Source organism: Selaginella moellendorffii, unplaced genomic scaffold (assembly GCF_000143415.4).
Source record: "Selaginella moellendorffii unplaced genomic scaffold, v1.0 SELMOscaffold_16, whole genome shotgun sequence".
Classification (NCBI taxonomy): domain Eukaryota; kingdom Viridiplantae; phylum Streptophyta; class Lycopodiopsida; order Selaginellales; family Selaginellaceae; genus Selaginella; species Selaginella moellendorffii.
Genome location: NW_003314277.1, coordinates 767,246 through 794,238, shown reverse-complemented (window position 1 = coordinate 794,238; position 26,993 = coordinate 767,246). Strand labels below are relative to the sequence as shown.

At 48.1% G+C, this 26,993-nt stretch overlaps 6 protein-coding genes and 1 long non-coding RNA gene across 8 annotated transcripts; 3 read left to right on the top strand and 4 right to left on the bottom strand.

Annotated features, from left to right (window-relative positions):
• Positions 1-619: 619 nt before the first annotated feature.
• LOC112346622 (vacuolar protein sorting-associated protein 32 homolog 1-like) lies at positions 620-1,891 on the top strand. Its single transcript, XM_024676023.1, has 6 exons — positions 620-910; positions 965-1,064; positions 1,116-1,201; positions 1,276-1,367; positions 1,429-1,543; positions 1,605-1,891. Exons 1-6 carry the CDS (start codon positions 839-841, stop codon positions 1,815-1,817), a joined length of 678 nt encoding a protein of 225 aa, XP_024531791.1. The 5' UTR covers positions 620-838; the 3' UTR covers positions 1,818-1,891.
• Positions 1,877-5,206, top strand: LOC9641626 (probable methionine--tRNA ligase). The gene is made up of 16 exons (XM_024676021.1): positions 1,877-2,028; positions 2,146-2,290; positions 2,357-2,510; positions 2,564-2,710; positions 2,759-2,989; positions 3,037-3,177; positions 3,231-3,321; positions 3,374-3,480; positions 3,540-3,654; positions 3,701-3,819; positions 3,870-3,935; positions 3,989-4,117; positions 4,165-4,299; positions 4,362-4,703; positions 4,752-4,853; positions 4,911-5,206. The coding sequence occupies exons 1-16, from the start codon at positions 1,932-1,934 to the stop codon at positions 5,133-5,135; spliced, it is 2,346 nt and encodes a 781-aa protein (XP_024531789.1). The 5' UTR covers positions 1,877-1,931; the 3' UTR covers positions 5,136-5,206.
• LOC9641625 (pentatricopeptide repeat-containing protein At2g13600) lies at positions 5,173-7,821 on the bottom strand. Its single transcript, XM_024676157.1, has one exon. The coding sequence runs from the start codon at positions 7,819-7,821 to the stop codon at positions 5,173-5,175; it is 2,649 nt and encodes an 882-aa protein (XP_024531925.1).
• A 21-nt stretch (positions 7,822-7,842) lies between these two features.
• LOC112346666 (pentatricopeptide repeat-containing protein At4g02750-like) lies at positions 7,843-8,652 on the bottom strand. Its single transcript, XM_024676156.1, has one exon. The coding sequence runs from the start codon at positions 8,650-8,652 to the stop codon at positions 7,843-7,845; it is 810 nt and encodes a 269-aa protein (XP_024531924.1).
• Positions 8,653-9,521: 869 nt separating this feature from the next.
• Positions 9,522-11,151, bottom strand: LOC9641624. The gene is made up of 2 exons (XM_002970983.1): positions 11,136-11,151; positions 9,522-11,086 (listed from the first exon to the last, which is right to left on the bottom strand). The coding sequence occupies exons 1-2, from the start codon at positions 11,149-11,151 to the stop codon at positions 9,522-9,524; spliced, it is 1,581 nt and encodes a 526-aa protein (XP_002971029.1).
• An 11,316-nt stretch (positions 11,152-22,467) lies between these two features.
• LOC9642345 lies at positions 22,468-23,305 on the bottom strand. 2 transcript variants are annotated; one of them, XR_002992519.1, is made up of 3 exons: positions 22,974-23,305; positions 22,764-22,910; positions 22,468-22,708 (listed from the first exon to the last, which is right to left on the bottom strand). It is a non-coding gene; the product is annotated as an uncharacterized LOC9642345 (long non-coding RNA). The 2 variants fall into 2 exon arrangements; XR_002992520.1 differs by having other exon boundaries at positions 22,468-22,704.
• A 289-nt stretch (positions 23,306-23,594) lies between these two features.
• Positions 23,595-25,787, top strand: LOC9642344. The gene is made up of 3 exons (XM_024676027.1): positions 23,595-24,914; positions 24,975-25,587; positions 25,641-25,787. Exons 1-3 carry the CDS (start codon positions 23,607-23,609, stop codon positions 25,652-25,654), a joined length of 1,935 nt encoding a protein of 644 aa, XP_024531795.1. The 5' UTR covers positions 23,595-23,606; the 3' UTR covers positions 25,655-25,787.
• The last annotated feature ends 1,206 nt before the right edge of the window (positions 25,788-26,993 follow it).

The following is a 26,993-nucleotide window of genomic DNA, read 5'->3' as shown; positions in this document are numbered from 1 at the left end:
TAATGTTTTTGTGCCCAATCAGACGCATGGGATCGAACCCGTCAAAAAATGTGAGTGACCGATTGATGGATCATCGAAATCAAAATCTAATTGATCACTCCCCCATCAAACATTTGCTATAGTATATTGTATCATTATTGTCCTTGTTATTTTCAGTGTGTCTCTTTTGTCCAGACCCCCTTCTGAAAACGTATGCTGGCACCAAGAATCGTGGAGGATTCGTGTCCACTGCAGGAAAGATGCTCTAGGACGTTTGCAGAGTGACGGTGGATGATCTAGACTGGTGGGGCGCCAGCGGCTCGATCGAGGTGGCGCTTTCGACGCCTCCCAGCTTTTAGGTCTTGAGATTCTGTGGTTGGGGAGGGATTGTCCATCGTGGACGAGCTTGTTCCCTCAGTCTGGGAACTTTAATTTAATCCAAAGTCACATCATCCAAACGATGTTTCATTTAGGGTTCTTGAATGAAATGGTCAAAGTTACAGTAAACTCTAATGGTCAGAGTTTCAGTCAACGTGGACTTTGTCCGTCAATGGAATCGAACCCTGCATCTTCTTAAACTTTTGTTTTTTAACGGTTCGATTCCCGGCGGTATTAAAGCGCATATTCCCTGCGCATTTTCTCAGAGGAAATAGGGTAACGAAGGCGACTGGAGCGCAGAGAAAGCGAAGGTAGGCTTTTCGGGCGCCCTAGGCTTGGACTGGGTGCTCCACACGGTGCTGCGATCGGTCAATGCGCTGCCCTGGGGCTGTGGATGGGAGTTTCTTTAGCGATCGATAGATCGTAGTGCTAGGCGAGTGGAATTCCTGGGCGATCTGATCGGACTCCTGAGGCAGCAGCCATGTTTAGTCGGATGTTTGGCAAGCCCAAGGTTGAGCCATCGACTTTGACTACGCTCGACAAGCTAAATGAGGTGTGTTTTTGGATCTCTTGCTTCTTTAGCTTTGGAGATCGAATTTTTTTGTAGACTTTGGAGATGCTAGAGAAGAAGGAGAGGGTGCTCCAGAAGAAGATCGCGGCGGAGATCGAGAAGGCCAGAGAGTACACGCGTGTTAAGAACAAGAAAGGTGAGCATAGAGATTGTTTTCATGAAGCTCAGAGATGGTGATCTAGTGCAGCTGCTATTGCTTGCCTCAAGAAAAAGAAGATCTACGAGACTCACATCGAGCAACTAGGAAACTTTCAGCTGCGAATTCATGATCAAGTAAGAGTCTTCTCTTCTTTTGACTTCAAAAGATTGGTGGTGATTGGGTTTATGGTTTTGTGTGCTTTTGCTAGATGATTTTGCTTGAGGGCGCCAAGGCAACCACGGAAACAGTCGACGCTCTGAGAAGTGGAGCTGCAGCCATGAAAGCAATCCAAAAAGCTACGTAAGTTCTCTTCAAGGTTTTTCTGTTTTCTCCATTCATCAGCTCGTTGGTCATCTCTCAGGAACATCGACGACGTAGACAAAACTATGGATGAGGTGAACGAGCAGACCGAGAACATCAAGCAAATCCAGGAAGCTCTCTCGGCTCCATTCGGTGCTGCCGGCGAATTTGACGACGTAAGAGATCCGAGAAAAAGAGACACTCTAAGCTTTGTTTGATCTTTCTTATCTGTTCCAGGATGATTTGGAGGCCGAGCTCGAGGATTTGGAAGGAGCGGAGTTGGAAGAACAATTGCTCAAGCCAGCGACAGCAGCTCCGACTCCAATCCCAGCTCCAAATCGTGTTCCAAGCCGAGCTCCTCAAGCTCAAGTTCCTCAACAACGGGTCCCTGCCACCAACGTAGCCGAGGACGATGAACTAGCGGCCTTACAGGCGGAAATGGCCCTGTAAAAAACCAAGCATTTCCATCCATCCCATTGTATTCTTCTTTGCCATGGTTTTATTCCGAAGTAGAGAGTTTTAGAGCCACTTTGTTTTAGGGTTTTGGGGATTAGGGTTCTAGCCATGGCGAAGCTGCCGTGCGCGGGGCGGAGGAACATCCTCGTCACATCGGCGCTGCCATACGTGAACAACGTGCCGCATCTCGGAAATATCATCGGATGTAAGTGTTGATCTCGCGATTTGCCTGATTCTTTCCAGCGAAATATTTCGAGGATTTCTTCCTTCGCGATCGAATTTCTGTCGAAATCTTTCTTAGTCTAGTTTGCGACTGTTGCAGCTGTGCTGAGCGCCGACGTCTTCGCGAGATATGGCCGACTGCGGGGCTACAATATCATCTACATGTGTGGGACGGATGAATACGGCACAGCGACTGAGACTAAGGCCCTGGAAGAGAAGACGAGCCCAAAGGAGATTTGTGACAAGTAAGAGTTGCTCTTTACCCTTGTTCTTCCTAGTACGAGAGCTAAAATCTTCGACTTTTGTCCAAGGTACCACGACGTGCACAAGAAAGTCTATGACTGGTTTGATATCCGATTCGATAAGTTTGGGAGAACGTCTAGCCCCGAGCAAACTGTGATCTGCCAGTCGATTTTCAAGAAGCTGCTTGCGCAAGATAGGCTTTATGAAGACAAGATTAATCAGGCATGTAGAGTTTTTCTTTCTTTCTCTGTCTCTCTGACGGGTATTTGTTTCAGCTTTACTGCGAGTCTTGCCAGCGGTTTCTTGCTGATAGATTCGTCATTGGCACTTGTCCCAAGTGTGGAATGACGGCCAGAGGTGACCAATGCGAGAAGTGTACGCACGTTCTAAACCCGGGGGAGCTTGTCGAACCAAAGTGCAAGGTAAGATTGTCAATCACTTGTACGTTATATTTCTTCGGCTTCATGCAGATTTGCAACAGTAGTCCTCATTTAAGAGAAACAACGCATCTGTTCCTTGATCTGCCCAAGATAAAGAACGAGCTGGTGGATTACGTCGAGAAAACATCTATAGCTGGTGGTTGGAGTTCAAACTCTATTACGATCACGAATGCATGGATCCGAGATGGCTTGAAGGGCAGATGTATAACGCGCGATCTCAAGTGGGGAGTTCCGGTTCCCTTACCCAGATTCGAGGACAAGGTATTTTTGAGCCTGATGTTTTCTAAACTGACGAGAGCCTCCTTTAGGTGTTCTACGTCTGGTTTGATGCTCCTATTGGCTACATTTCGATCACTGCAAACTACACTCCCGAATGGGAGAAATGGTGGAAGTCGGAAGATGTTGAGCTTTTTCAGTTCATGGGGAAAGACAATGTGACGTTTCACACGGTGAGACATTGTTGTATTCAGTGTAGTCGTCTGGTTTCTGACATCCATTTTAGGTGATTTTTCCTTGCACCTTGTTGGGAACGGGCGAGCGCTGGACGATGATGAAAACATTGAGTGCCACAGAGTATCTGAATTATGAAGGAGGTATGTCATCTCAGTTGTTGTATGCGTGTATTAACTGGTGAAGTTTAAACAGCTAAGTTTTCAAAGAGTGCGGGCATTGGAGTTTTTGGCAACGATGCACAAGATACGAATGTTCCTGTTGAGGTCTGGAGATACTATCTTCTCTCCATTCGTCCAGAGGTGAGTTTTATAACTTTTATCCAGTTCCGCAAAAGAAACGACCAATATTTTTATTTCAGGCTGCCGATACGTTCTTCAGCTGGGCCGACTTGCAGGCTAAACAAAACAATGAGCTGTTAAAAAACCTTGGGAATTTCGTTCACAGGTGTCTGAGCTTCTTAGCAAAACCTGAAGGTGGGAAAGAATGAATGCGCCTCTATGCTTATGATCTTTTATCCAGGCCAAGGATACAGTTCAAAGATACCTGATGCTCCGGGTGCAGAGGAGCATGCGCTGACCGTGAAACTTGCAGAAGAAGTGTCAGAGCTTCTTCAGCAATACGTAGACTCGATGGAGAAGGTTACTGAGTGTTTTGTTTCTTAGTGTTCGTCTGACTTTCTGCATTCCAGACGAAACTCAAAAACGGACTGAAGGTAGCGATGAGCATTTCAAGCCTTGGCAATTCTTACTTGCAAGTAAGTTTTTACGTGACTGTATCTCGTTCAAATTTAATGGGCTGATCCCGTAGGAGTCGGAATTCTGGCGCCTCTATAAAGAAGACCGCCCGTCTTGCAATATAGTTGTAAGGACAGCAATTGGTCTTGTTAAGATTTTGGCGACCATTCTCGAGCCGTTCATGCCATCCTTTTCAAAGAAGGTAGAACAAACTGTTTCAGTTGAGAGCTTCTCTTGACTTCTTTACAGGTCGCATCACAATTAGGATTAGACTTATCCGATCTTTCGCTCATTGATGCGGATGTGGAGGCTTTCAGGACTCCCTGGGTTCTCCTCCGAGATGGTCATGTCATTGGACAACCCGATACAATATTCTTTGAGATGGTACTTCAAAATTTGGTTTTGTTTTTTGTTTCCTTCGTCAATTTGATTTTCTCTTTTTTCAGAGTGACGAGGAAGTTCAGGCGTACCGTAAAAGGTTTGCTGGGTCTCAGGCTGAGCGTGCTTCCTCGGAAGAAGCAGCAAAGAAAGCGGACGTCAAAGCAAAAGCAGATATCAAGACTAAGGCTGATGCCAAACCGAAGAAAAAGAACGCCACTGTTAACGCCGCTGATGTTAAGACACCTGTGGACATTAGACTGGCTGATATCAGAGTAGGCAGGATCGTCAAAGTTGCAAAGCACCCGAATGCAGATTCTTTGTACGTTGAAGAAATTGACGTCGGTGAAGACACTCCGAGGACGGTTGTTAGCGGTCTGGTGAAGTTCATACCACTAGAGGAGATGGAGGTAAATCTACTGAGATTCGTTTCTTCTTAATGGCTTCTTTTTCTACAGAATCGGCGAGTTTGCGTCATCTGTAATCTCAAGCCTGCGAAGATGCGAGGAGTGCTGTCTCAAGCGATGGTTCTCGCAGCTTCAAACAAGGAGGAGACAAAGGTAACACTTGCCGGTTTTAGGCAGCGTCAATACTAAACCGATCATTTTGCACTGCAGGTGGAATTGGTAGAGCCTCCTGAAGGTGCTGTTATCGGCGAGAGAGTAACCTGTCCGGGGTATGAAGGCGACGCTGACGCTGTGCTCAAGCCTAAAGACTGGGCAGTCGTACAGCCTGATTTGCAGACAAGCAGTGAGCTGATTGCAGTGTACAAGGGAGCACCATTCTCAACCACTGGTGGAGTTTGCAAGGTGGCATCCCTCGCAAGCGGCTCCATCAAGTAGTGGTTCATAAACACAACTTTTTGTACTGACTCCAGTTCTACTGGAAATAATTGAGTTTTGTTTTCAGATTCTTTCCAGTGGACATAGCGTTCGAGAGTGATACGTACGGTGCACAGTCGAGAGGCTGCAGCTTGGCGGCAGTATCAGCTGCTCGAGCTGCTGTTTCGGCGTCACCATGCACCAAGCAAGCGCCGAGCAGGGAATTCCAGGCCACAGGATTTGGCAGATGAGTAGCAAGTTCTTCGGCTCTGTGGAACTTCCCAGCTCGGGCAAGCAGGTCTAGTAGACAGGCATAGTGCTGGACAGTGGGCTTGAGGTTGTGGTCACTGCTCATGGCGTACAGATAGCTGACAGCTTCGTCCATCAAACCAGTGTGGCTGCATCCAGACAGAATGCTGATGAAGGTGACGGCGTTGGGCTGGATACCTCCGTGAAGCATTCCTCGAAAGGCTTGTAGAGCTCCGTCAGCGTCACCGTTGTGAGCACAGGCTGCGGCCATGGCACTCCAGGAAACGACGTTCTTCTGGGTGATAGCATGGAAAACTTTTCGAGCTCGAGACAAGTTCCCGCAACGACTGTACATATGTAGCAGAGTGTTAGCAACGTCAGTGTCGGAGTCCAGGCCGCAAGCGGCAGCCAGTGCGTGGATCTTCACCGCCTGGAGCAACTTAGAAGGATCTCCGGCACACGCGTTCAGGATATTGACGAAGGTGGTCTTGTCGGGATGGCGACCGTGGTGGAGCATTCTCTGGAAGGTACGCAAGGCTTGGTTTGGCAGACCATTTTGATTCCAGGCGGAGAGCATGGAGTTCCAAGTGACAACGTCCTCGACGCTTTGTTGGAGTAGCTCTTTGAAGACGTTCTCGGCTGCTTGCAAGTCCCCGGACGTCCCATACAGTGTGACCAGAGCATTTCCAACAACGGTGGAGGTTGCAAAACCGAAGGCAGCTGCTTGTGCGTGGAACTCTATCCCTCGTTTCAAGTCGTGGAGATTGGCAGCGGCTTTGATGACAGTGACCATGGTAACAGGATCCGGTTTGTGGCCGTGGAGCTGCATGGCTCGGTAGACATGGATGGCTGCTTCGTTGTCTTCGTTCTGCTCGCAAGCGAGGATCATCGACGTCCAGGATATTACGTTGGTACGGGGCATTTCATCGAGAACTTGAGCAGCACCCGCCAGGCTTCGACAGTTTCCATACATTTTGATCAGAGCAGACCCAAGAACAACGTCGGTTTGGTTTGAAGGCCAGGACTGGCTGATCCTGGAATGGATCTCCACGGCTCTTGAGAGGTCTCCCATCATTCCGCAAGCATCCGCGGCGCTTACGAAGGTGATTGCATCGGGCTTCACTCCTTCCTGCTCCATTCGTCTGAAAAACTCGAGAGCTTCGCCAGCTTTTCCTTCTTGGACATGTCCCGAGATAACTGCAGTCCAAGCGAACTTCTCTGGATCAAGATGCTCCTGCTGCTGCATTTCCTGCAAGAGTTTTGAGGCTTGTTCGCTACGGCCGTTTTGAGCGTAGGCAGTCACCATGGCAGTCCACGAGATTTTATCTTTCGTGGGCATCCTCTTGAAGACTTCTTCCGCTTCGTACAAGCTTCCACATTTGCTGTACATGTTGACGAGGCTGGTTCCAAGGACAACGTCCGACTCGATCCATCCTTCCTCACTACTGATCAAGTGGAGGACCCTGCGATGTTCCAGAGCTAAGAGGTTGGAACAGGATATAAGCAGCGCGACCGCAGTAAAGCTGTCCGGCTTTGTTCCTTGCTGCTGCATCTGGAAAAACAGCTGAAGAGCGTCGCGGTCGAAGCCATGAGTGACAGAAGCGGATATAATCGTGCTCCAGGAAGCCGGACTTTTCTCCTCCATCTCTTCGAAAACACGATACGCGTCTTGAAAGGTACCGCACTTTGCAAACATGTTGATGGTGGAAGTGCTAACGAGGACGTCCGGCTTGTCCTGGCTTTGGACACTACAGGCATGGAGCAGCTCCCCGTGAACTAGAGCGGGCTCTCCTAACTTAGAACACACATCCAGCGATTTGAGGAACGTGAAGCTATCCGGCCTGACGCCTTCGAGCAGCATGGTGCGAAAGAAACGAAGAGCTTCCAGACTCCGCTGGTTCAACGAGTACGTAACCAGCATCGCGTTCCAGGAGGTGATGTTCCTGTGCTGCATCTCGTCAAACACGGTCTTGGCATCGCTCACGCTCCCGCATCTCCCATACATGTTGACGAGAGCAGTAGCTACAACAACATCTCCAGCTGCAGCAGCTCCAGGGAAAAATCTTGTGTGGAGCTCTCGAGCTTGGTCGAGAGCGTCTGGTTGGTCGCAAGCTTCGACGATTCGCAGGAGCGCAATTCTGTCCAGCTTGACGGACTCAGAGACCATCTGCTTGACGAGCTCGAGAGCCGGCGTGGAGTACCCATTGCGGGTATATGCTGTGACCATCAGTGTCCAGGAGAAGACGTTCTTTCGCAGGATGCCATCGAAAACAGCTCTTGCTTCCTCGACGCTCCGGCACTTGCCATACATCTCAACGAGACGATTTGCCAGGTACCTATCTCCCCCGTGTCTGCTTTTCAGTATCTCTGCGTGGATCTTTCTGCCTCGTGCTAAGTCTTTGATCTCTCCGCAGGATTGCAGCGAAGTTGCAAAGATCTCGCAAGTTTCCACTTGCATGAGGTAAGCAAAATGGTGGTTTCACTCACCTGGATTTTTCGTTGTCGCGTAGAAGTTCGACACTGAGATGTACGCCTGTCCCTTCTCGGACTCCAGCTCTAGGACTTGCTCCGCGATGCCAGCGCCGCGACTAAACTCCCCATGAACGTTACAAAAGCCGAGCAGCGTGGCCGAGACGAGCTGGATGAGCTCCGAGTCGAAGTCACTTCGAGCGGACAAGAGTTTCTGGGCTTCGTCCAGCCTTCCAGCCCGTCCCAGGATGTCGATCACGCACACGCAATGCTGCTCCAGGGGCTTGACGGAGTAGTCCGGCAGCATCGAGCTCAGCCAGTAGAGCGACTCGTCGACGAGCCCAGCATGGCTGCACGAGAAGAGAAGGCTAACAAACGTGACTTTGTTGGGGGCAATGCCATCGAGCAACATCTCCCGGAAGAGCTCCACTGCCGGCTCGTGGTGGCCGTTCTGCGCATAGGCCGCGACGATGGCACTCCAGGTGACGACGTTCTTCACTTTCATGCTCGAGAAGAGGCTCCTCGACTCGTGAACAAGCCCGGCCTTGGCGTAGAAGTTTAGCAGCGCGTTCCCGACGACACCATCGCATTCCACCGACGAGGCTAGCAAGCGAGAGTGGAGGACAGTGCCTTGCTCCAGTGACGGGATGCTAGAGCAAGCATCAATAGCAGCGACGAATGCAAACCTGTCCGGCTCGAGACCTTGGAGGTCCATCTTCCGGAAGAGAAGCAGCGCCTCTCTGGCATGCCCGAGCTGGTTATACGCCGTCATCATCGCAGTCCAGGCTATCAAGTCGGGATCCAGGCCTTGGAGCTGCATTCTCTCGAAGATCTCCGCAGCCTGTTCGATATGCCCGTTCTGGGCATACGCGTCGATCATGGCAGTGGAGCATATCACCGTCGGGTTCTCGAGGCTGTGGAAGATCTTCACGGCCGGGTTGACGCAGCCACACCGGCCATACATGCTGATGAGCGAAGTCGCCAGGACGGACGTGAGTTTGAGGCCCTGCTGGTGGATTCTCGAGTGGATGGTCTTGCCGAGCGAGAGAAAGGCGAGGCCGAGGTTGGAGCAGGCTTCCAGGATGGCGGAGAAGGTGAACTCGTCGGACTGGACGCCGTGGACGTCCATCTCGCGGAAGAGCTCCACGGCCTCGAAGAAGAGGCCGTTGTGGGTGTGAGCGACGATGAGGATGGTCCAGGTGAAGACGTTCTTGCGGCTCACGGTGTGGAAGACGGCGATGGCGTCGTGGACGCTGCGGCAGCGGCCATACATCTGGATAAGGAGGTTGCAGAGGTAGCGGTCGCGGTGGTAGCCGCTGGTGATCATCTGGAGGTGGACCGCTCGCCCGGCGTCCAGGTTCTTGGCGTCACCGTGGAGCTTGAGCATGGACTTGAAGAAGTGGACGCGCTTGGGATCCAGCGCGTGGGTCTTTCTCGCTGCTACTGGTGGTGGCTCCTTGAGCTCTGGATTCAATCGCAACAACATCGCGCGGCATTGGAAGAAAAAAGAGGTTTTTAGATCATCGTTCGATTGTTACAGATGATGTAAGTGGTAACCTCTGGCTCACTCCTGGAGATCTTTAGTATGAAGTTCTTAGCAAAGGTAACGCGAGCGGAAGTTTTAGTTTAAACTTTGATTCGTTTGCAACAAGAGCCACCGGATTTCTGTTTTAGTCACTTTTGAAGAGCTTAATACAAACTCCATGGAACAGTCATCACATACTGATGAACCCTGTCCATCCCGGCAACATCTCTCTGATAGATGGATCCATCGTCTTTCTTGAAGCCCTGGTACGTGTATTCCTGAAAGCTAGGCTTGGGAACGACGTAGATGAGTTTGTACTGCTTGGGACGCACCAGCTTGAGCTTGTCATGCAACTCATCCAACCCCTGAACGAGCTCGTGGATCTTGGACCAATAGACTGGATGCGTGGCTGATGTTGTAACCTGGAGAATTACGTCCGGAGTGACCAACGAGTCGAAAGATTTCTCGTTTGACGCGTAAGGCTCCACGAAGCAATTGTCAGGCAAGCCTGCAAGGCCCCGTGATTCCTCCGCCCCCGCACGATAAGCGTCCACAGGAATCACGTCCCTGGAGTAAACGTTGAAACCAGACCCCACGCAGCGCTTCTTTACGAACACTTTCCACTCGCGCAGCCGCTTCACTGACGTTGGCCTCCGACGGAAGAGGTCGACGCCGTCACCTTCCTCTTCCAGGGACCGAAGATCAAACTGGTAACCTCCAGTGGCAAGTACCTTGTGGACGTGCTGCTGGTATATTTTGCCCGCCATGGTGTTTGCAACCGGATATCCCCGGCATAAGTCGAAAAAGTCACGGAAAGCCTGAAACCCCTGCTCCTCAAACCTTTCAAAAGCAAGCTTCTGAATGCAGTCCGAGCCAAACACCAAGTGAGGGTGCAGCACCCGGTAACACGCAGGTATGTTCGAGTCGAATCTGTCAGTCGTAAGACGGTAGTGGAGCAGAATATCAGAAACAGCGGGGTCCTTGTCCGAGTTGAGTGTGCAGTGGAGCACATTTCTCCAGCTCTCCACCCTGGCAGCTGCCTCGTGCACCAACCCTTGGAGCGCGGCCACCGAGAACTTTTCCGTGTTGAAGAGAAGCCTTGGTAGCCCGCCACAGTAGTAAAAGCGGACACCGATTTCCTCGTCTGTCATTCCCAGCTCAAGCTCCTGGTTGCACTGCTGCAGTTCCTCGAGAGACCAGGCTCCCAGGCGGCATATATAGCCATGGTCCTTGGAGAACTCGTAGTAGCCAGTGCGATCCGGCGAGACGCACTGGATGAGAGGCCCCAGGTGACTTATTCCCCTCGAGCCCCCGTCGACGATGAGCCAGGCACTCGTCATGTCCCACCCCCGCGGTCGAGTATACCATTTCGATTGCAGCACCAGAGGATCGTCCAGCAAGAAGTCGAAGAACAAGTACTCTGGAACGTCATCTTCGGTCCTCCACACTACTTTCTGTCCTTCCTGAGCTCTACTGTGAAAGAAGTAGTGGCCGTAGAACGTCTTGCCGATACCTGGCGTTGAGACGATGTGGAAGTTCTTCAACCCTTTCCTCTCCTTCACGACCCTGCTCCACTTCTCCACAATGAACTGATCCATGAAAAGGTAGTTTGGATGGACCCAGAGCTTGGACAGGTTATAACGGCCCAAGAAGCCAGACGGGATGTGGAGGCAGCGGTCCTGGAGCCTGGCATGCTTTACCTCCCGGCCGTAGGCAGCGAGAAAAGGATCTGACACACAGAAACTTGTTAGAGATAATTGGTGACGCCTAGATCATACCGAGCTCCGAGCTCATCTCCCCGAAACAAGGCAAAACCACGTAGTTTCTTAACCCTAAAACCTGGTTATTAATTAGGGTTGGTAATATGAAACTCTCAGAAATATTTTTAGAAAAGATGAAAAAACAAGTTAACTTCAATTAGTTTAGTCATTTCAACAGTTAACTCAGATTATATATTTGATAAAAATCTATGTTACTAAAAGTATCTTTAATTTTGAATAATTTTTTTTATAACATTTTTTGTGTTGTTATTCAAATTCATAATAAACATAGTATTCTGGATTTTCCATAAACAGAAGGAAAAACTTTTCAATTTAAATTTAAAAATATCATAAATAAAAAATTTATTAAATTTTTATTGCTACAAAAGTTTTTAAATATATATTAAAATTAAATTTAAAATAATTTTGAGATATATATTACTTATCAATTCCAAAATGTGATATGCAACAAGTGCACAAACTATAGAAATATAGTATACAACAACTTTATATTGTATATATAATATATAAATTTTAATATTGTGCGGTCCAAGTGTATGGCTACAATGCCATATACTAATATTAGTGTAGTGGGATTTTGGTAACTATCAGATTAGTTTTAATCTGGAGCACTCTCTTCTATATATAAGCTAAGGTTTTTGGGCTAATTGATATACACATTTTCTATATTCACTTTTCATATTCCATGCGTTCACATTGGTGAAGGTGAAAGGCATCTTTTATTATTCTTGAAGAATGCTTAGATTTGAGATTTTGATTTAACAAAAGAAAGGAAATGGAAAAGCTAAATTTAAACAGTGCAAAATCTAGATCTCTTTCCTTTCAAGATTTTGGTTTAAATTTAACTTTTCTATTGTTTAGATCTTCCTTTCTTTCTAGGTTTTTTCTTATTTATCTTCTTTTGCTCTTTCCTTTTCATTCATTTTCATGGTGGAGTAGTAGTCTCTTCCTCCTTTGACTCTAAAGAAGCAATTGGTGCAATTGTTTGATGCTATGCAATTGCAATTGAACAACCAAACTCAGTTGATAACGACATTCACGGCTTAATTCCTCTTGCTCTTGATGGCAATCCTCGTGTTTGGCTAAAGTTCTTTCGTAGGAATCTTGGGGATGATGTGTACCATTGGTTTGATCAGGACCTACCTTTTCTTGATGAGGTTTATGAGGCTCAAGAGATTGAGCTATGGATTCGAAGGCTTCGAGAAGGGTTTGAGAATCTTGTAAGCGACTAAATTTTCCATTCTACTTTAGTCACTTAACCCCACCTCCGACCACTTGGAGGAGTCTCATTCACAACCTCCATAAGTCCAATCCAGGACTTGGGACTTGCTAGCCCTGAGAATGGCATCCATGCCACTCAACATTTGCACTTGGTCCAAGTGCTCCACGTGTCCGATCCCATGACCGACACTCAAAGGTACCACCAACATAGCAACCCGTTACGCTAAGGCCATGCCCAATCACCTTTGCCACACTGGTAGTCCAATACCACTTGCATCACAATCTTGGCTCTCCAAGACTAGGCAAACCATCCGTGAGTGGTCATCTCAGATCCACTCCTTAGCATCCTTAGGATGCCCACCGACAAGGGGAATAGCCTTCCCCAATATCCCTCTGTCAGTCCCCACTAAGTCCCTTTCTGCCCCTGGCCGTGCTTGCCCACACTGCCACTGGATCAAGACCCACAGGCCCGACCACTAAGTCCCACAGTCCTTTGGGACTTCATCACCACACAACTGTGTCTTTGGTCACTACCCCAGAGGACTGCTCCTCTTCCTTTCCACAGTCTGGGCCTTTGGGACAACATTTCGGAACACCGTGGCCTTACGCGAGCCACCTGGGTACTCTCCCCGCCTTCCGCCTTTAGGTGCTCTAGCCATGGGCTTAGAGCGAGGTTCCATTGAGCCACGACATGTATCCAAGTAGGTAGTGCCACCCACACTTGGACTGGAAGCATCGGCCAATCGATCTCCCGGGGGAACTGGAGCCGGCTCTTGAACACTTCACCAAGCTACCCCACTTGTCGGTCCGTGTTCACTCCAGTCTTGGACTTCATAGTGGGCATCTCATCACCCAACACTGGGTCCGGCCTTCCTGGCCAGTTTTGGGCCAAACTGGCCTTTCCTGGCCAAACTGGCTCCACTGTAGTCCTCCCCCCTACTATACTTTTGGAGCTCACCAAACCCCCCAGGGTCTGGGAGACGAACGCTTTGGGCTTTCACCCTCTCAGGCTTCAGACTCGGACTCGGACTCGGACTCGGACTCGGACTCGGGCTCGGGCTCGGGCTCGGGCTCGGTCTCGGCCTCGGCCTCGGTCTCGGTCTCGGTCCCGATCTCGGTCTCGGTCTCGGTCTCGGTCTCGGTCCCGGTCTCGGTCTCGACTTCGGACTCCATCTCGGACTCCATCTCGGGTCCATCTCGGACTCCATCTCGGACTCCATTTCGTGTCCATTTCGGGTCCACCTCGGACTCCATCTCGGACTCCATCTTGGGTCCATCTCGGACTCCATCTCGGACTCCAACTCGGGTCCATCTCGGACTCCACTTCGGACTCCAACTCGAGTCCATCTCGGACTCCACTTCGGACTCCAACTCGAGTCCATCTCGGACTCCACTTCGGACTCCAACTCGAGTCCATCTCGGACACTTCCACGTGTCATGTGTTGGTCCTTTTGGGTCCCTTTTTGGAGCCTCGTTTTTTGCTCGCTTCGTGCTCGTTCCTCGAGCACTTCGTTGGGAGTTCCACTCCCGCTCTTGACTTTTCAAGTCGGAGCTTTTGGTCCAAACGTGTTACGCTCGTTTGGCTCTCGCTTTAGCCACTACCACGTGGCACCCTTTCCGGCTCCACTTTGGGGCCTAGGGATTTTGTGTCTCACAACTCCACCACCCATAGACGAAGTTCGATGTCCTCATCGAACGGTAAACCACTTTATAAAGTAACACCCGCATGTGTTACCATTTCCATCCTTGGCACCTAGCCAATATTTGTCAATGGTTTGACATTGAAGGCTCACCATGCCTTCTCCATACTTGTCAATGGTTTGACATTGAAGGCTCACCATGCCTTTTGCATATTCCTCAATGGTTTGACACCAAAGGCTCACCATGCCTTGCCTATCCCCTAAGGAGGGTAGTCTCCCCAACTTAGAGACTGATTGGACCACATGTAGTGGTTCTTGCTAAGCCTCTTAGAGACCCTTCTCTAAGTCAATCCCACTACTCCTTCTCAAGTAGTCTCAATTTCCATATATTGAACGTTTGCACCTTGGAACTTTTACTCTTTTGACTTTTGGAAGTCAATTTCCTAGGTGTCTCCAACACCTTGCATTGCACAGATTGTGCAACTCCACTTCCCCATCCTAGGAAGTTCATTACTTGAGGGCACCATCATCCTTTCTTCTATTTCGTGCCACCTTGGGCACTAAGTTCCAATTATCATACTTTGTGTTAGGGCTGTCCATGGCCCTATCATTTGGCTACCTTACCGCTCCCTCACTTGGAGCTTTTACTTCGCCAAATTGGAGCACTTAGGAATCCATCCTTGGAAGTCCACTTCCTTTCCCACAAGCTGTTAGCACCGAACACATTAGTGTTCCTTGGCTAACTTTGCCATTTGGATCCCTTCCATTAAATTCCATGGCCCAAACTTGGCCACTAGTCTTTTGCTCCTATCCTTGATTGTTGCACCCAGCAACATCAGATCGCTACCTCCATTTTTGAGGTATCCTTTCGGTTCCATAGCAAAGACTCTTCTTTGCCTAGTCCAGAGGATGTTCGCCCCTGGTATGTCTCTTTAGCATCTTCTGCTATGGGCTCTATCCATGGCCCAACTTCATGACCCTCCCATGGGTCTTTTATAGAGACTACTTTCCTCGGACTCATTATGCCATCGGACGGACATAGTTTATTTCCCTTAGGTGCTCTTCCCACTTGGTCATCACGACCAAGCCACACCACCTTAAACAGTTCAATTTCAACATTTTGAACCAGGAACTTCATTCCTTAGCCAACCAAGGACCTTGTCCTTATCTGGCCATAAGATCACCTAGTGATCTCACCTTGGCACCTTAACAGAGTTGCCAAGAGGTACTTGGTCTTCTAGACCTCCAAGTTGTTGACTATAACCCTGGGGGCATCCCCCACACTTGGCGGTGCACCCAAGCTAGCCCTTACGGCCAAGGGTTCATAACAACTGAGATTAGGTGTCCCCATCTCACTCACCACGACCTTGGTGCCACCTGCACCAAAGCGTTCAAGTTAGATATGCCGAGCTTTCACTCTAAACAATTTAACCGTGCATCACGACTCCGAGGCATCCCTCGCTTGGCAGTGTGCCCAAACCAGTCTCCCCACTGAGAGTCCATGACCACCGAAATATGAGTGTCCTCATATTCCAAACCATCACCACGCCCTAGTGATTTGGGACTCGAACCCAAGCACTAGAGGGTCGGGACTCGAACCCAACCTCCGTATATGCATCTACGGATGGCATCACACAAGATGCCTGGCGTGACTCCCCACGCCGGTGCACCAACCTATTTTTAAAGCGCGCTACAGATCACAGTTTAGGAACCTAATTCCTCCACACTGCCAAGTCCTCTCACTTGACATGTCTGTGATCATGCATGGACTCCTCCATGCTCGGCCCCATGGCCCACCCTTTTTGAAGTTATCACCTTCAACTAAGGTATTTGTTCCCCCGACGTGCCAATCTCGCTTGGCAAGTTCTCCGACCACTGTAACATGGTTCCTGCATAAGCGTGAAAGTCCTTGACCATCGACTTTCGTTCAAAGCCCTCTCTTTGAACACTCGGGAACTACTTCCCTAACCTTGATAGCCTTGCCTCATGGCAAGCTTCAAGACCACGCTTCTGCTGCGCCACTCTGATTTCACGCGTTCCATGAACCATTTACACTTGGCCTTTCTAGGTACTAAGCTACCTAGAATCGTCTTTGGGAACCTTGAAGGAACTCTGTCCCTCAGCCTGCTAAGGCCTCCCTTTTGCAAGCCTTCCAAATACCACATAGTCTAACATGGACAATTCCATAACTTAGACTCTTCATGGCATCACGGTTGCTAGCGGCAACACCCTCGAGCCCCCACTTGATTCTCCACTCCCAGCTGGCATAACCAACCTTGGTTATGCCCTTCGATTTCTATGGTTCAATTCCATCCCAATTGGCTTCACACCTTTTCTTCGGTCATTCTCCTCCAGATCAGGAGGATAGCTTTGCACTTTCTATCATGCCTTAGCAAGTATTCTTAAGGATGAACCTACCCAATAGCCCAGGGAGTGGTTCCTCAATCCGGGTATACTCACCTTATAATCCCACACACTGGGATTACATTGTTGCTTATGGGCCTTTACATGCCCATCACTAGCCTTGCCAAAATTCCATTTTTGGTTTTGTCCAACTTGGGTAGACAGTCCTCTCCTGTCTCCGCAACCTTAGACATTTGGATAGCACCTTCTATCCATCATTCGCCAGGGACTTAGTCCCTTGGGCTTTATCCATTGCCCTCGCGACATCAAACACCACCTTCTGGTGTTCTAGAGTGTTCGGGTGTCCCAATGATGGCTTTCTTGATAATGAGTATTTCCTTTTATGACATTGACTTACTATATCGCAACATAAGCAACTTATCCCCCGCAAGGGTATATCTTACTTCCCTATGCTAGAAGTCTTGGGTAGCTACCTTCTACCCGTTTAACTAGTTATTTTGCACCTCTTGCTTAGTTGCCTCATAGTTGTCAAGTCCTACAACTCATTGCTTGGTGCTTTCACACCTCCATCATTATCTGGGTCACCGCACTCCAACTGCATGCTTTGCAGCTTAGGCTATGCCATTCCCATTTCCGTTGGGATTCCTTTGGCAAAGGGTTCTCATGAACCCACCAACATAGCCTCAAGGTATCACACCTTGACACATTTGGTGTCTCCACACCATCGGCTCCACGAGCCTACCTTTATGACACTTCTTCTTTGTGTCTAAGTCTTTGCCAAGACCAATGCCACTCTTTCTCATGCCAACCATCCGTTAGCACTACACCATGGAGGTCACACACAACTTTGTGTCAAAGTTGTTTTCTTTTTGGGAACACCTTTCCCACGACTTTAGCATGGCACATTTTGCCATCGATGAGATACCCTCTGTTCTCATTCTTGGATCCTATGATCCCCCCCCCCCCCCATCCTTTGTGGGGTACAACACACCTCAGTCCAAATGCTTCCATCAGTCCTTTTAGGACCATCCCTTGACTCTACTTGAGTCATCTAGCAGTTTTGGACTTGGTTAATCCACAGACCCGTAAGGTCCTACTTGTGAGGCACTAGCTCACTGGAATACACTTCTTGCATTCCTGTCCTACTCAAAAGGACTATTTTCATAAGTGTTACTCCGACACTTGATTTTGTTCTCTGGGGGCAACCTTTGCCCCTTAGGACTACTTGTCCATGTGATGAGAATACCAACTCATCCACTTAATACACCCCCAACTCCTTGGGTTGTTCCAGCATTTATTAGAGGTAGCCCCGACTACCATTTCGAGGACTCGTGTCCTCATCCATACTTGACCTCTCACGGTCATCCATTCCGGTTTCACCTTCATGAGCACCAGCCTCAACCATGTGAGGATAAACTTGTGACTCCTTTATTGTTTTTGGAGTCTCTATCTTCCCCGTGATCCCAACTATAGTTGTTTACCCCAACTACATTAACCCGTTTGCTGAGTCAAACGCTCATCTGGATCACCTCCTCAACTCAATGAGGAAAACCTTGCACTGTTCCCAAGATCCCAAAGTCGTTCCATTATTGGCCCTTTTCTATCCACCACCTCGTCTACAAGTTCACACATGAACTGTAATGGAGAGCCATGTCTTGCCGACTTGCTACTCCTCAAGGATAGGCCCACTCCTCGGACCTTCCGATGCCAACACTAGTGGTGATATACTTGAGCACCAATAAAAGTCGGACTAAGGAACAGCTCCGATACCAAGTTGTAAGCGACTAAATTTTCCATTCTACTTTAGTCACTTAACCCCACCTCCGACCACTTGGAGGAGTCTCATTCACAACCTCCATAAGTCCAATCCAGGACTTGGGACTTGCTAGCCCTGAGAATGGCATCCATGCCACTCAACATTTGCACTTGGTCCAAGTGCTCCACGTGTCCGATCCCATGACCGACACTCAAAGGTACCACCGACATAGCAACCCGTTACGCTAAGGCCATGCCCAATCACCTTTGCCACACTGGTAGTCCAATACCACTTGCATCACAGTCTTGGCTCTCCAAGACTAGGCAAACCATCCGTGAGTGGTCATCTCAGATCCACTCCTTAGCATCCTTAGGATGCCCACCGACAAGGGGAATAGCCTTCCCCAATATCCCTTTGTCAGTCCCCACTAAGTCCCTTTCTGCCCCTGGCCGTGCTTGCCCACACTGCCACTGGATCGAGACCCACAGGCCCGACCACTAAGTCCCACAGTCCTCTGGGACTTCCTCACCACACAACTGTGTCCCTGGTCACTACCCCAGAGGACTACTCCTCTTCCTTTCTACAGTTTGGGCCTTTGGGACAACATTTCGGAACACCGTGGCCTTACGCGAGCCACCTGGGTACTCTCCCCGCCTTCCGCCTTTAGGTGCTCTAGCCATGGGCTTAGAGCGAGGTTCCATTGAGCCACGACAGGTATCCAAGTAGCTAGTGCCACCCACACTTGGACTGGGAGCATCGGCCAGTCGATCTCCCGGGGGAACTAGAGCCAGCTCTTGAACACTTCACCAAGCTACCCCGCTTGTCGGTCCGTGTTCACTCCAGTCTTGGACTTCACAGTGGGCATCTCATCACCCAACACTGGGTCCGGCCTTCCTGGGCCAAACTGGCCTTTCCTGGCCAAACTGGCTCCACTGCAGTCCTCCCCCCTACTATACTTTTGGAGCTCACCAAACCCCCCAGGGTCTGGGAGACGAACGCTTTGGGCTTTCACCCTCTCAGGCTTCGGACTCGGACTCGGACTCGGACTCGGACTCGGACTCGGACTCGGACTCGGGCTCGGGCTCGGCCTCGGTCTCGGCCTCGGCCTCGGTCTCGGTCTCGGTCCCGATCTCGGTCTCGGTCTCGGTCTCGGTCTCGGTCCCGGTCTCGGTCTCGACTTCGGACTCCGTCTGGGACTCCATCTCGGGTCCATCTCGGACTCCATTTCGGGTCCATCTCGGACTCCATCTCGGGTCCATCTCGGACTCCATCTCGGACTCCATTTCGGGTCCATCTCGGGTCCACCTCGGACTCCATCTCGGACTCCATCTCGGACTCCATCTTGGGTCCATCTCGGACTCCACTTCGGACTCCAACTCGAATCCATCTCGGACTCCACTTCGGACTCCAACTCGAGTCCATCTCGGACACTTCCACGTGTCATGTGTTGGTCCTTTTGGGTCCCTTTTTGGAGCCTCGCTTTTTGCTCGCTTCGTGCTCGTTCCTCGAGCACTTCGTTGGGAGTTCCACTCCCGCTCTTGACTTTTCAAGTCGGAGCTTTTGGTCCAAACGTGTTACGCTCGTTTGGCTCTCGCTTTAGCCACTACCACGTGGCACCCTTTCCGGCTCCACTTTGGGGCCTAGGGATTTTGTGTCTCACAAATCTTGCATCACTTGCTAATGACTTGCCATTCCGGCATTTACATTGTCAATATCGCTTTGAAGACGGCCCTCTTTATTTTGTAAGAACAAATCCTAATGATCATTTATGGCTAGTGATGCCTTCAATATTTATTCTACAGTTTCTTCATGTTTACCATAATTCTCCTACTCTAGATAGGCATATGGGACATTGTCGTGTGACCAAGAAGCTGCACAAGTATTTCTATTGGCCAGAAATGCGATATGATATTATCTAATATGTGCATAGCTATGTTTGGTGTCAAGCTCGTAAAACTCTCCCTCGTACTACGAAAGGACAGTTGAAGTAAATTGTAATTTCCCATCCGTTTGTGTTTGTGGCATTTGATCTTATGGGACCTTTTCCATGATCTACTATTAGCAATGAACCATTTTATATCAACTTTTAAATGATAGAATGATTACCTTACACTCCCATCCCCCATTATCCTTCACAACCTCTCACACCTCAATGAAACAAGTATTTTGGGCTTTCACCCCATGTGTCCATGTTTGAGCCAGAACTCGAGTTTAAAATGGAGCTCAAGTCCAAATCTAACATAATGGATATAAAATAAAGGCTAACAATCTATATATGAACTAAAAGTCTAATAAGGAGTGTGGAGTTGACCACCCAAAGTTTGACCAAGCTAAATATACTAGGAAGTGTTGAGGAAAGTTTATGCATTCTAAACATGTTTAAAAGATTAATCCAAATAAATAACAACTGTTAGATGGTAAAATATCCAAACATATTCTAAATATGTTCATCACCACTGCTTTTTTCACATATGGGTAATCACATTGTGTCAATAAATCTAAACAAATATCCTATCAAAATACTATATTTAACTCCAAAAAGTTATTGATTGTGAGCCAAGTGTTTTTTGTTTGCTGTTAGACAAAACATGGGCTTTCAGTTTTTTATGGATTACTCCATTTCTTGTTTGTTTGTTTTTATTTTTCTAGCAGCTTTACATAGAGGGAAAAAAATCACCTTACTATACATCTTGTTATTTGTTGCTATTTTGTTGTTCACGCATTCATATGAAATTTTTTTATTTTGTTCGTTTTTATTAGTGAGAAATGTAAGCTCTTCGGCATTTCCAACTGCAAAGAGTGAGACTACCAAACCTTCACAAAAGTTTGGTGGTTCATGGCGAGTTTTTCTTGGCCAAAGCAACAAGGAGGGGAGGCATTATATCATTCGAACCTTAGTCATCCCAACCTACATTGCAAAAAGATTTTTCTGTGACTGATATGAACAGCTGAGTGTTGAGCCGAATGGGAATGTTTTTACTACTCGGCGAGGAACTTAATTCAGATAGCAAGATAAGTATCCAACAGGCAAGGTATCCTTTCTCTCAAGCGCCTCCCGCGGAGAAATCTGATCCTCATCGCGAACAGGGGCGAGATTGCGTGCCGGATCATCAAGACTGCGCATAGCCTGGGATTAAAAATGGTGGCGGTATTACACGTCCATCGAGCCAATGAAGCAGTGTTTATCGGTCCGGCCTACTCCACTACTTCAATTTTCGACGCTCCTCATCGCACTGGAGCCGATGTAAATTTTCCATTGGTTTTTTCTTTCTTTCTCTTCTTCTCGACTGATAGCCAACTTCTTCTCCAGCGATTTGAGGAACGTAAAGCTATCGGGCCTGACGCCTTCGAGTAGCATGGTGCGAAAGAAACGAAGAGCTTCCAGGCACTGCTGGTTCAACGAGTGGGTGATTTTCCTGTGCTCCATCTCATCAAGACGATCTTGGCATCGCTCACGCTCCCCACATCTCCCATACATGTTGACGAGAGCAGTAGCTTCTCCAGCTGCAGCAGCTCCAATGAAAAATCTTGTGTGGAGCTCTCGAGCCTGGTCGAGAGCGTCCGGTTGGTCGAGCTCCAGAGTCGGCGTGGAGTACCCATTGCGGGTATCATCACGCTCAAGTGCAGAACGCCGCTGCCACCTTTCGAGTACAGGCTGAGAAGCTCACGAAGTTCCTGTCGAGTCCGATCCAAACACCAAGCGAGCGCGTGCCGTTCGTTGCGTCTTTCGTTCCGGCTTAGTCTAGTGAGTGACAGTCTTTTGCACGATTCTAGCACTGTCTGATAGCATCATCTTTCCTTTCGAAACTTACTGCCATCTTCAATCCTGCGTCTCGATCTCAAGTTTCTTTTCTCTTCTTTTTTCTCTCTATTCAGAGAGTTCTTTGGTTTAGTCTAGTCTGTTCCCTTTTTTTTTTTCTTTGTTTATTCTCTAACAACGTTTTGTTTTTTTTGGGTAGGAAGGACTTTGAGAACAATCGCAAACGGGACTGTTGGTGTTCGAGATAGGGATTTCCGGAAGAGCTTACAGGCCGACTTGCCGCAGCCATGGGTGGCTGTTGAATCGGTGCTAAGCTGTCTCGCTTCGTGCTGCTCCAATTCTGGAAGCACAGGGCTGCGAGTTGAAGGAGCTCATATACGACGATGATAGCGACGATGAATGTGATGAATGTTGTGTGAACTTGGTGATATATTCTGGATATATTTTGCGTTCATACGAATGCTCTCGGTAAGAAATGGGGGAAGAAGATAAAGCATCTCTCCCCCCTGCAGCTCATTTGGAGCAGGTGGCTTGCTGAGCTCATTATTTTGATGGGATGTGAACCTCAATTTGCAGATCCACACTGGTATCTATTACAATTTACATTTTTATTCACAAATGAGCTTATGGATAATGGATCACATCAGCTGCGTCCTTGACTGTCTCAGCACCCTCCTGCTCCACTTGGATCTTGAACTTCTCTTCCAGTGCCATGACAATCTCGACCTGTATCATATTCAACTTAGAAGGATGTAATTACGTCTTTCTATCCAACATATATGCCTCAAAGTCAACATATATTGCTCCTTTGTAAACTAGTTGTATCTGCCTAACACACAAAAACGGTCGTAAACACAAACGAAAGCTAACATCAATTTCAACACCTGGAATTCTTGTCAGTTTCGGGCAGTCGATGCTCTGGATAAGTCCATAAACTGCGAAAAATACATTCAGCGGGAAAAAAAACAAAACAACCGCAAGTTTGTCACCCATTCTTGACCAACCACAGTTTTGTAAGCCGCGACCAAGCTCTGTATAACAGAATAACAGCAATGTTGTAAGCCTGGAAAAAAAAAGAGAAAAACAACACTCACCTCATCATAACCCGATTTTCTCATCGGGCTGCTTGGACACCTTGAGAAATAGCTTCTCTTTGGCGATGGAACATGATGTGGAGGTGCTCTTCCATCCATGCTTCTGGCCAGCAGCTCTGGGCGTGTGGCAAACCAAATGCAGCCGCGCTGCGCCTGGCCGCAACTTGCTGAGCAGCGTTATGCTCCAAGCGATCCAATTCCTCCATTGTCAAGCCCCAATCTTCCGCTCCCAGCGCCTCGACACGCGAGCACTCTTCATTTACCGTATTAACAAGAAATCAAGTCCTGATTCTGAGCCCATGTTTTATTTGAGCGAACTTATGGGGACGAAGCCAGACACCTCTGGGAGGTACCGGAGAAATGCATTAATCCAAGATCGAGGAAAAGTTGTCCCTCCAAATCACATAGGCATTACTGTCTTTTCAAATTACCCAAAACTGATGGCACTGGCAGTGGAAAGAATCATTTGCATTATTGCTGCCACGGTTGGTCAAAATGATTGTAAGGATGAAAGACATGTTGCACTGAATAGATTCTCCACTACCATGTTCCTTTAATTTGCCAATACGTTCGACTTGTTAACAGCCTTGAAGGATACAGCTTTCATTTTTTGTTTTTTCGTTTAGCGAACTTATGGCGGAAAGGAAGCCATGGAAGACGTCGAGCATTGTTGCCATTGCAGTATTCATATTTGCCATTGTAATTGCAACAGCTGTAGTCTTCTCGTTATGTGTGAACAAAAAGAAGCCAGAAGGTGAGTTCTATTCTGATCTCATCAGACAGACAGGTACATGTTGTTGGGAAACCAACGTGTTTGCGACAACAAACGACCCCTTCTACAAATGGGCCACAAGCACCTCCATTGCATCGGCACTCGTGTTGGATGGAGCTAAAAATTCTACCGGTATTAGCATGACGGAGGTTGCTGCTGCTTATCAAAAGCTCAGTGCATGGCGGGTTTGGAGAAGCAACAACAAAACTGTAGAAGCTGATCTTTTCAACTCGCCTGATCCACACGTGTATGGAGGAGTCATTTGCCAGCATGGTACTAATCTGATCTGGAAAATGGCGATTCACTGGGGGATAAGTTTACGGCTGTGCATCAATCCAGGACATCTGTCTGCTGTCAAACGCTGCAAGGTCACTGCACCTATAGTCGCAGTGAACAAAACCAGCGGTAAGCCGGATCTTGGCTTACTTCTCAGTAAAGTACCTTTCGCAATGCCATCTTCCAACCTCACGCATCCAGTTTTCACCAAGACTGGATTTTATTTCAGCAACTTTGCTAGCAGTGCGAGGTCCAACATATCCACGGGGATTAGCCAGGAAAAAATTCCCTATAACGACTCGACATGGTCTTACTACAGCAATGATATTAGAGAATGCAGCCCATCTGTTCCCATCAATTACATGACGGATGTTATTTCTTACTTGTCTTATCCATTCTTACAGTGTGCCTGCCGTCACCAAGTTTGCATAATTGGATACAACTTGACGCAAGGCCAAAATGTTTCCTTCACCTTCAACACTTCTCAGTGTGAGACATCTCGATCATTTTGGGACTGGGATGTTATCCAAGATGAACATACCATCTTTCTTGGATCTTACAGCATCAAATTTAACCTCCCGGTGACATTCAAAATTCAATTTAATGACTCTCTTCCCAGTGGCGCCAGCCTTGCCAACCTCACAGAAGGTGTGCTGAGTAGGATGGAGCAGATGACAACATGCATTGAGACAACGTTAGAAGGAGACCAAAAGCCAAATGCCACAATTCTAATGAATGCTTGTACAAAAAACGTGACGGGTTGCCAAGTTGTGGATGTCACCGGCAAGTCTTCTGGTATGGAAGATGACAAGGTGGGTAGCACTGTCATCAAAGATTTTCTGTTGAAGAAGAAACAAGGAAGGGACATCACCTGCGGGAATGAAGAATTCAAGGTGAGTTCGATACTATGACTTTTTTTTTCTGAAGGCTGATGTTTTATTTTCTTGGTTAAGGTGGATTCACCACCGTGTTTCAAAAAATTGTTTCTAGACGACAACAACAAAGTCCAAGAAGTTCTCAATGACTTGTTGAAAGTGAGCAACCTTCATCGTTTTGGAGAGCGGTATTGGAAAGATGGATCTTCTCGTCGAACACAAGTTTATGCGTCTTTTATGACATTTGTCATTGCATTCCTGGGAATTTGTGCTGGCTCCTTGAGCAGGACACTCTTAGAGTGGGAAGATTCATTGTTTCGCCAACTCCATCAACTTAAGTTGGCCGGTAAGCCAGCCTACCGTCCACTAATCAGAACTTTGGGGCGGACAGTGTTCATTGCTGGTTCAGTGGCAGGAAGCTTGCCAGGTCTCTACTTCAGCATAAATGACCTCGAGAAGGAACCTTCCCTTGCCACTGCTGAGACAATATTCCAGCTCAATAATGACACAGCATTCCTAGTGACAACGACATCCACAGTTGAAGTTACTCCAAACTGGATAGTCTTCCAAGAGTTCACTGTGTTTATTGGATTAGCAGTGGTTGCACTAGCCATCCTCATCTACTTCAAATTAGAGAAAATACGTCAGCAACATGATGAGAAAGATGTTCAGCAACAAGGGGATTCTCCAGGTAAATCTTCATTACTTCTGTTTTGAGCTAACATATGTTAATTTTTCTGACAGACAAAAAAGCATAGCTCGCTTCGTGTTTCCGCTTTGATTTTCTAGTCTAGCTGTCCCAGGGGCCAGCCAGCTTTTCCGTGCATTCTTTAACTTCTTTTATGTAAGAAATATGTTAATTAAAAAACCAAGTATGACAAATTAGGGTTTTATTATGCGATAAGTATGAAGGGCAAAGGTTAAATTATATAGTGCGGAAATAATGTGAGCATACATTCGTAAGGTATAATTGACATGAAATAGATTGCTTCAAAATTTAATTTTCTATTTTCTCTTCATTCTTTTGTTATAACACAAGCTTTTTTCTTGTTGTATTATGGGCGTATTTCTTCGAAGTGTCTAATTTGAATGCTGTTAGATTAGTTTGATGAAATATAATTCTAGAAATCAGTAGTATAACAGTATAATTCAAGCATACTTGACTAGATTGCTCGGTGTAATAAATCATGGCGCTCGCTCACCAATCCCTTCTTTCGTGGATTACTTTGTGAAAAGAGCGGTTTCATGGAAGTGTCGCTTTGGCCGAGTGGTTAAGGTAGTAGTAGGACAGCAGAAGAGAAGAAAGAGAAGTAGTGAGTAGTAGTAGAAAAAGAAGAAATAGGACAAAAACACTCCAGAAAAACAAGCTCACTCAGAGGCCCTGGACTTGAGCAACGAGTCCATACCTCTCTCGTGGATGGCCTTGGCAACGCAAGCGTCTTCCTGCTTCCCAAACCTCACCTCCCACTCCATCTTCATCACCCTCTTTGCCGCTTCCTTGTCCCGTGCGTAGTCTGCCATCGTCTCCACGTAACTCTCGTTGCCATTGCTGCCAGCCGTGAGCTTGTGCATCGCCTCCATAATCGCTGGAGCAATCCCCTCCGGCAGCGCCACCACGTTTCCAACCTCCACCTGCTGGTAGTAACACAGGTAGAGCGACCAGTGGATCGCTCTCACGCACTGCCTCTCCTCCTCATCCTGGAGCTTTGTCGCCAACACTTGCTCCAGCTTCACCACCATCCGGGCCGGACTGATCCCTCCCTTGAACCGAAACTCAAGGTTTGCCTCGGCCAAGTCCCTGTAGAAGCCCGTCACCTGCGCGAGATCCTCGTCCAGCCGCCGCTCCAGCTCGCACTTCTTGCAAGCACACTCGAAGGAGAGCTGTAAGGATGGCCGCCGATGATGTAGCAGAACCCGAGTTCCTCCCCGGCCTGGATGTCTCGGGTGGCAAAGTGGTGCCAAACATCCTCTGGGAAACGTTCCCAACACAGCAGTGGTTGATGAAACCGGGGACGAACCAAGTAGCGAAGCGTGCTCGTTCGTCGACTCGTTCTGGCTAGGCAGCTGCACCTTAGGGTTGAAGGAAGCTTTGCTGAC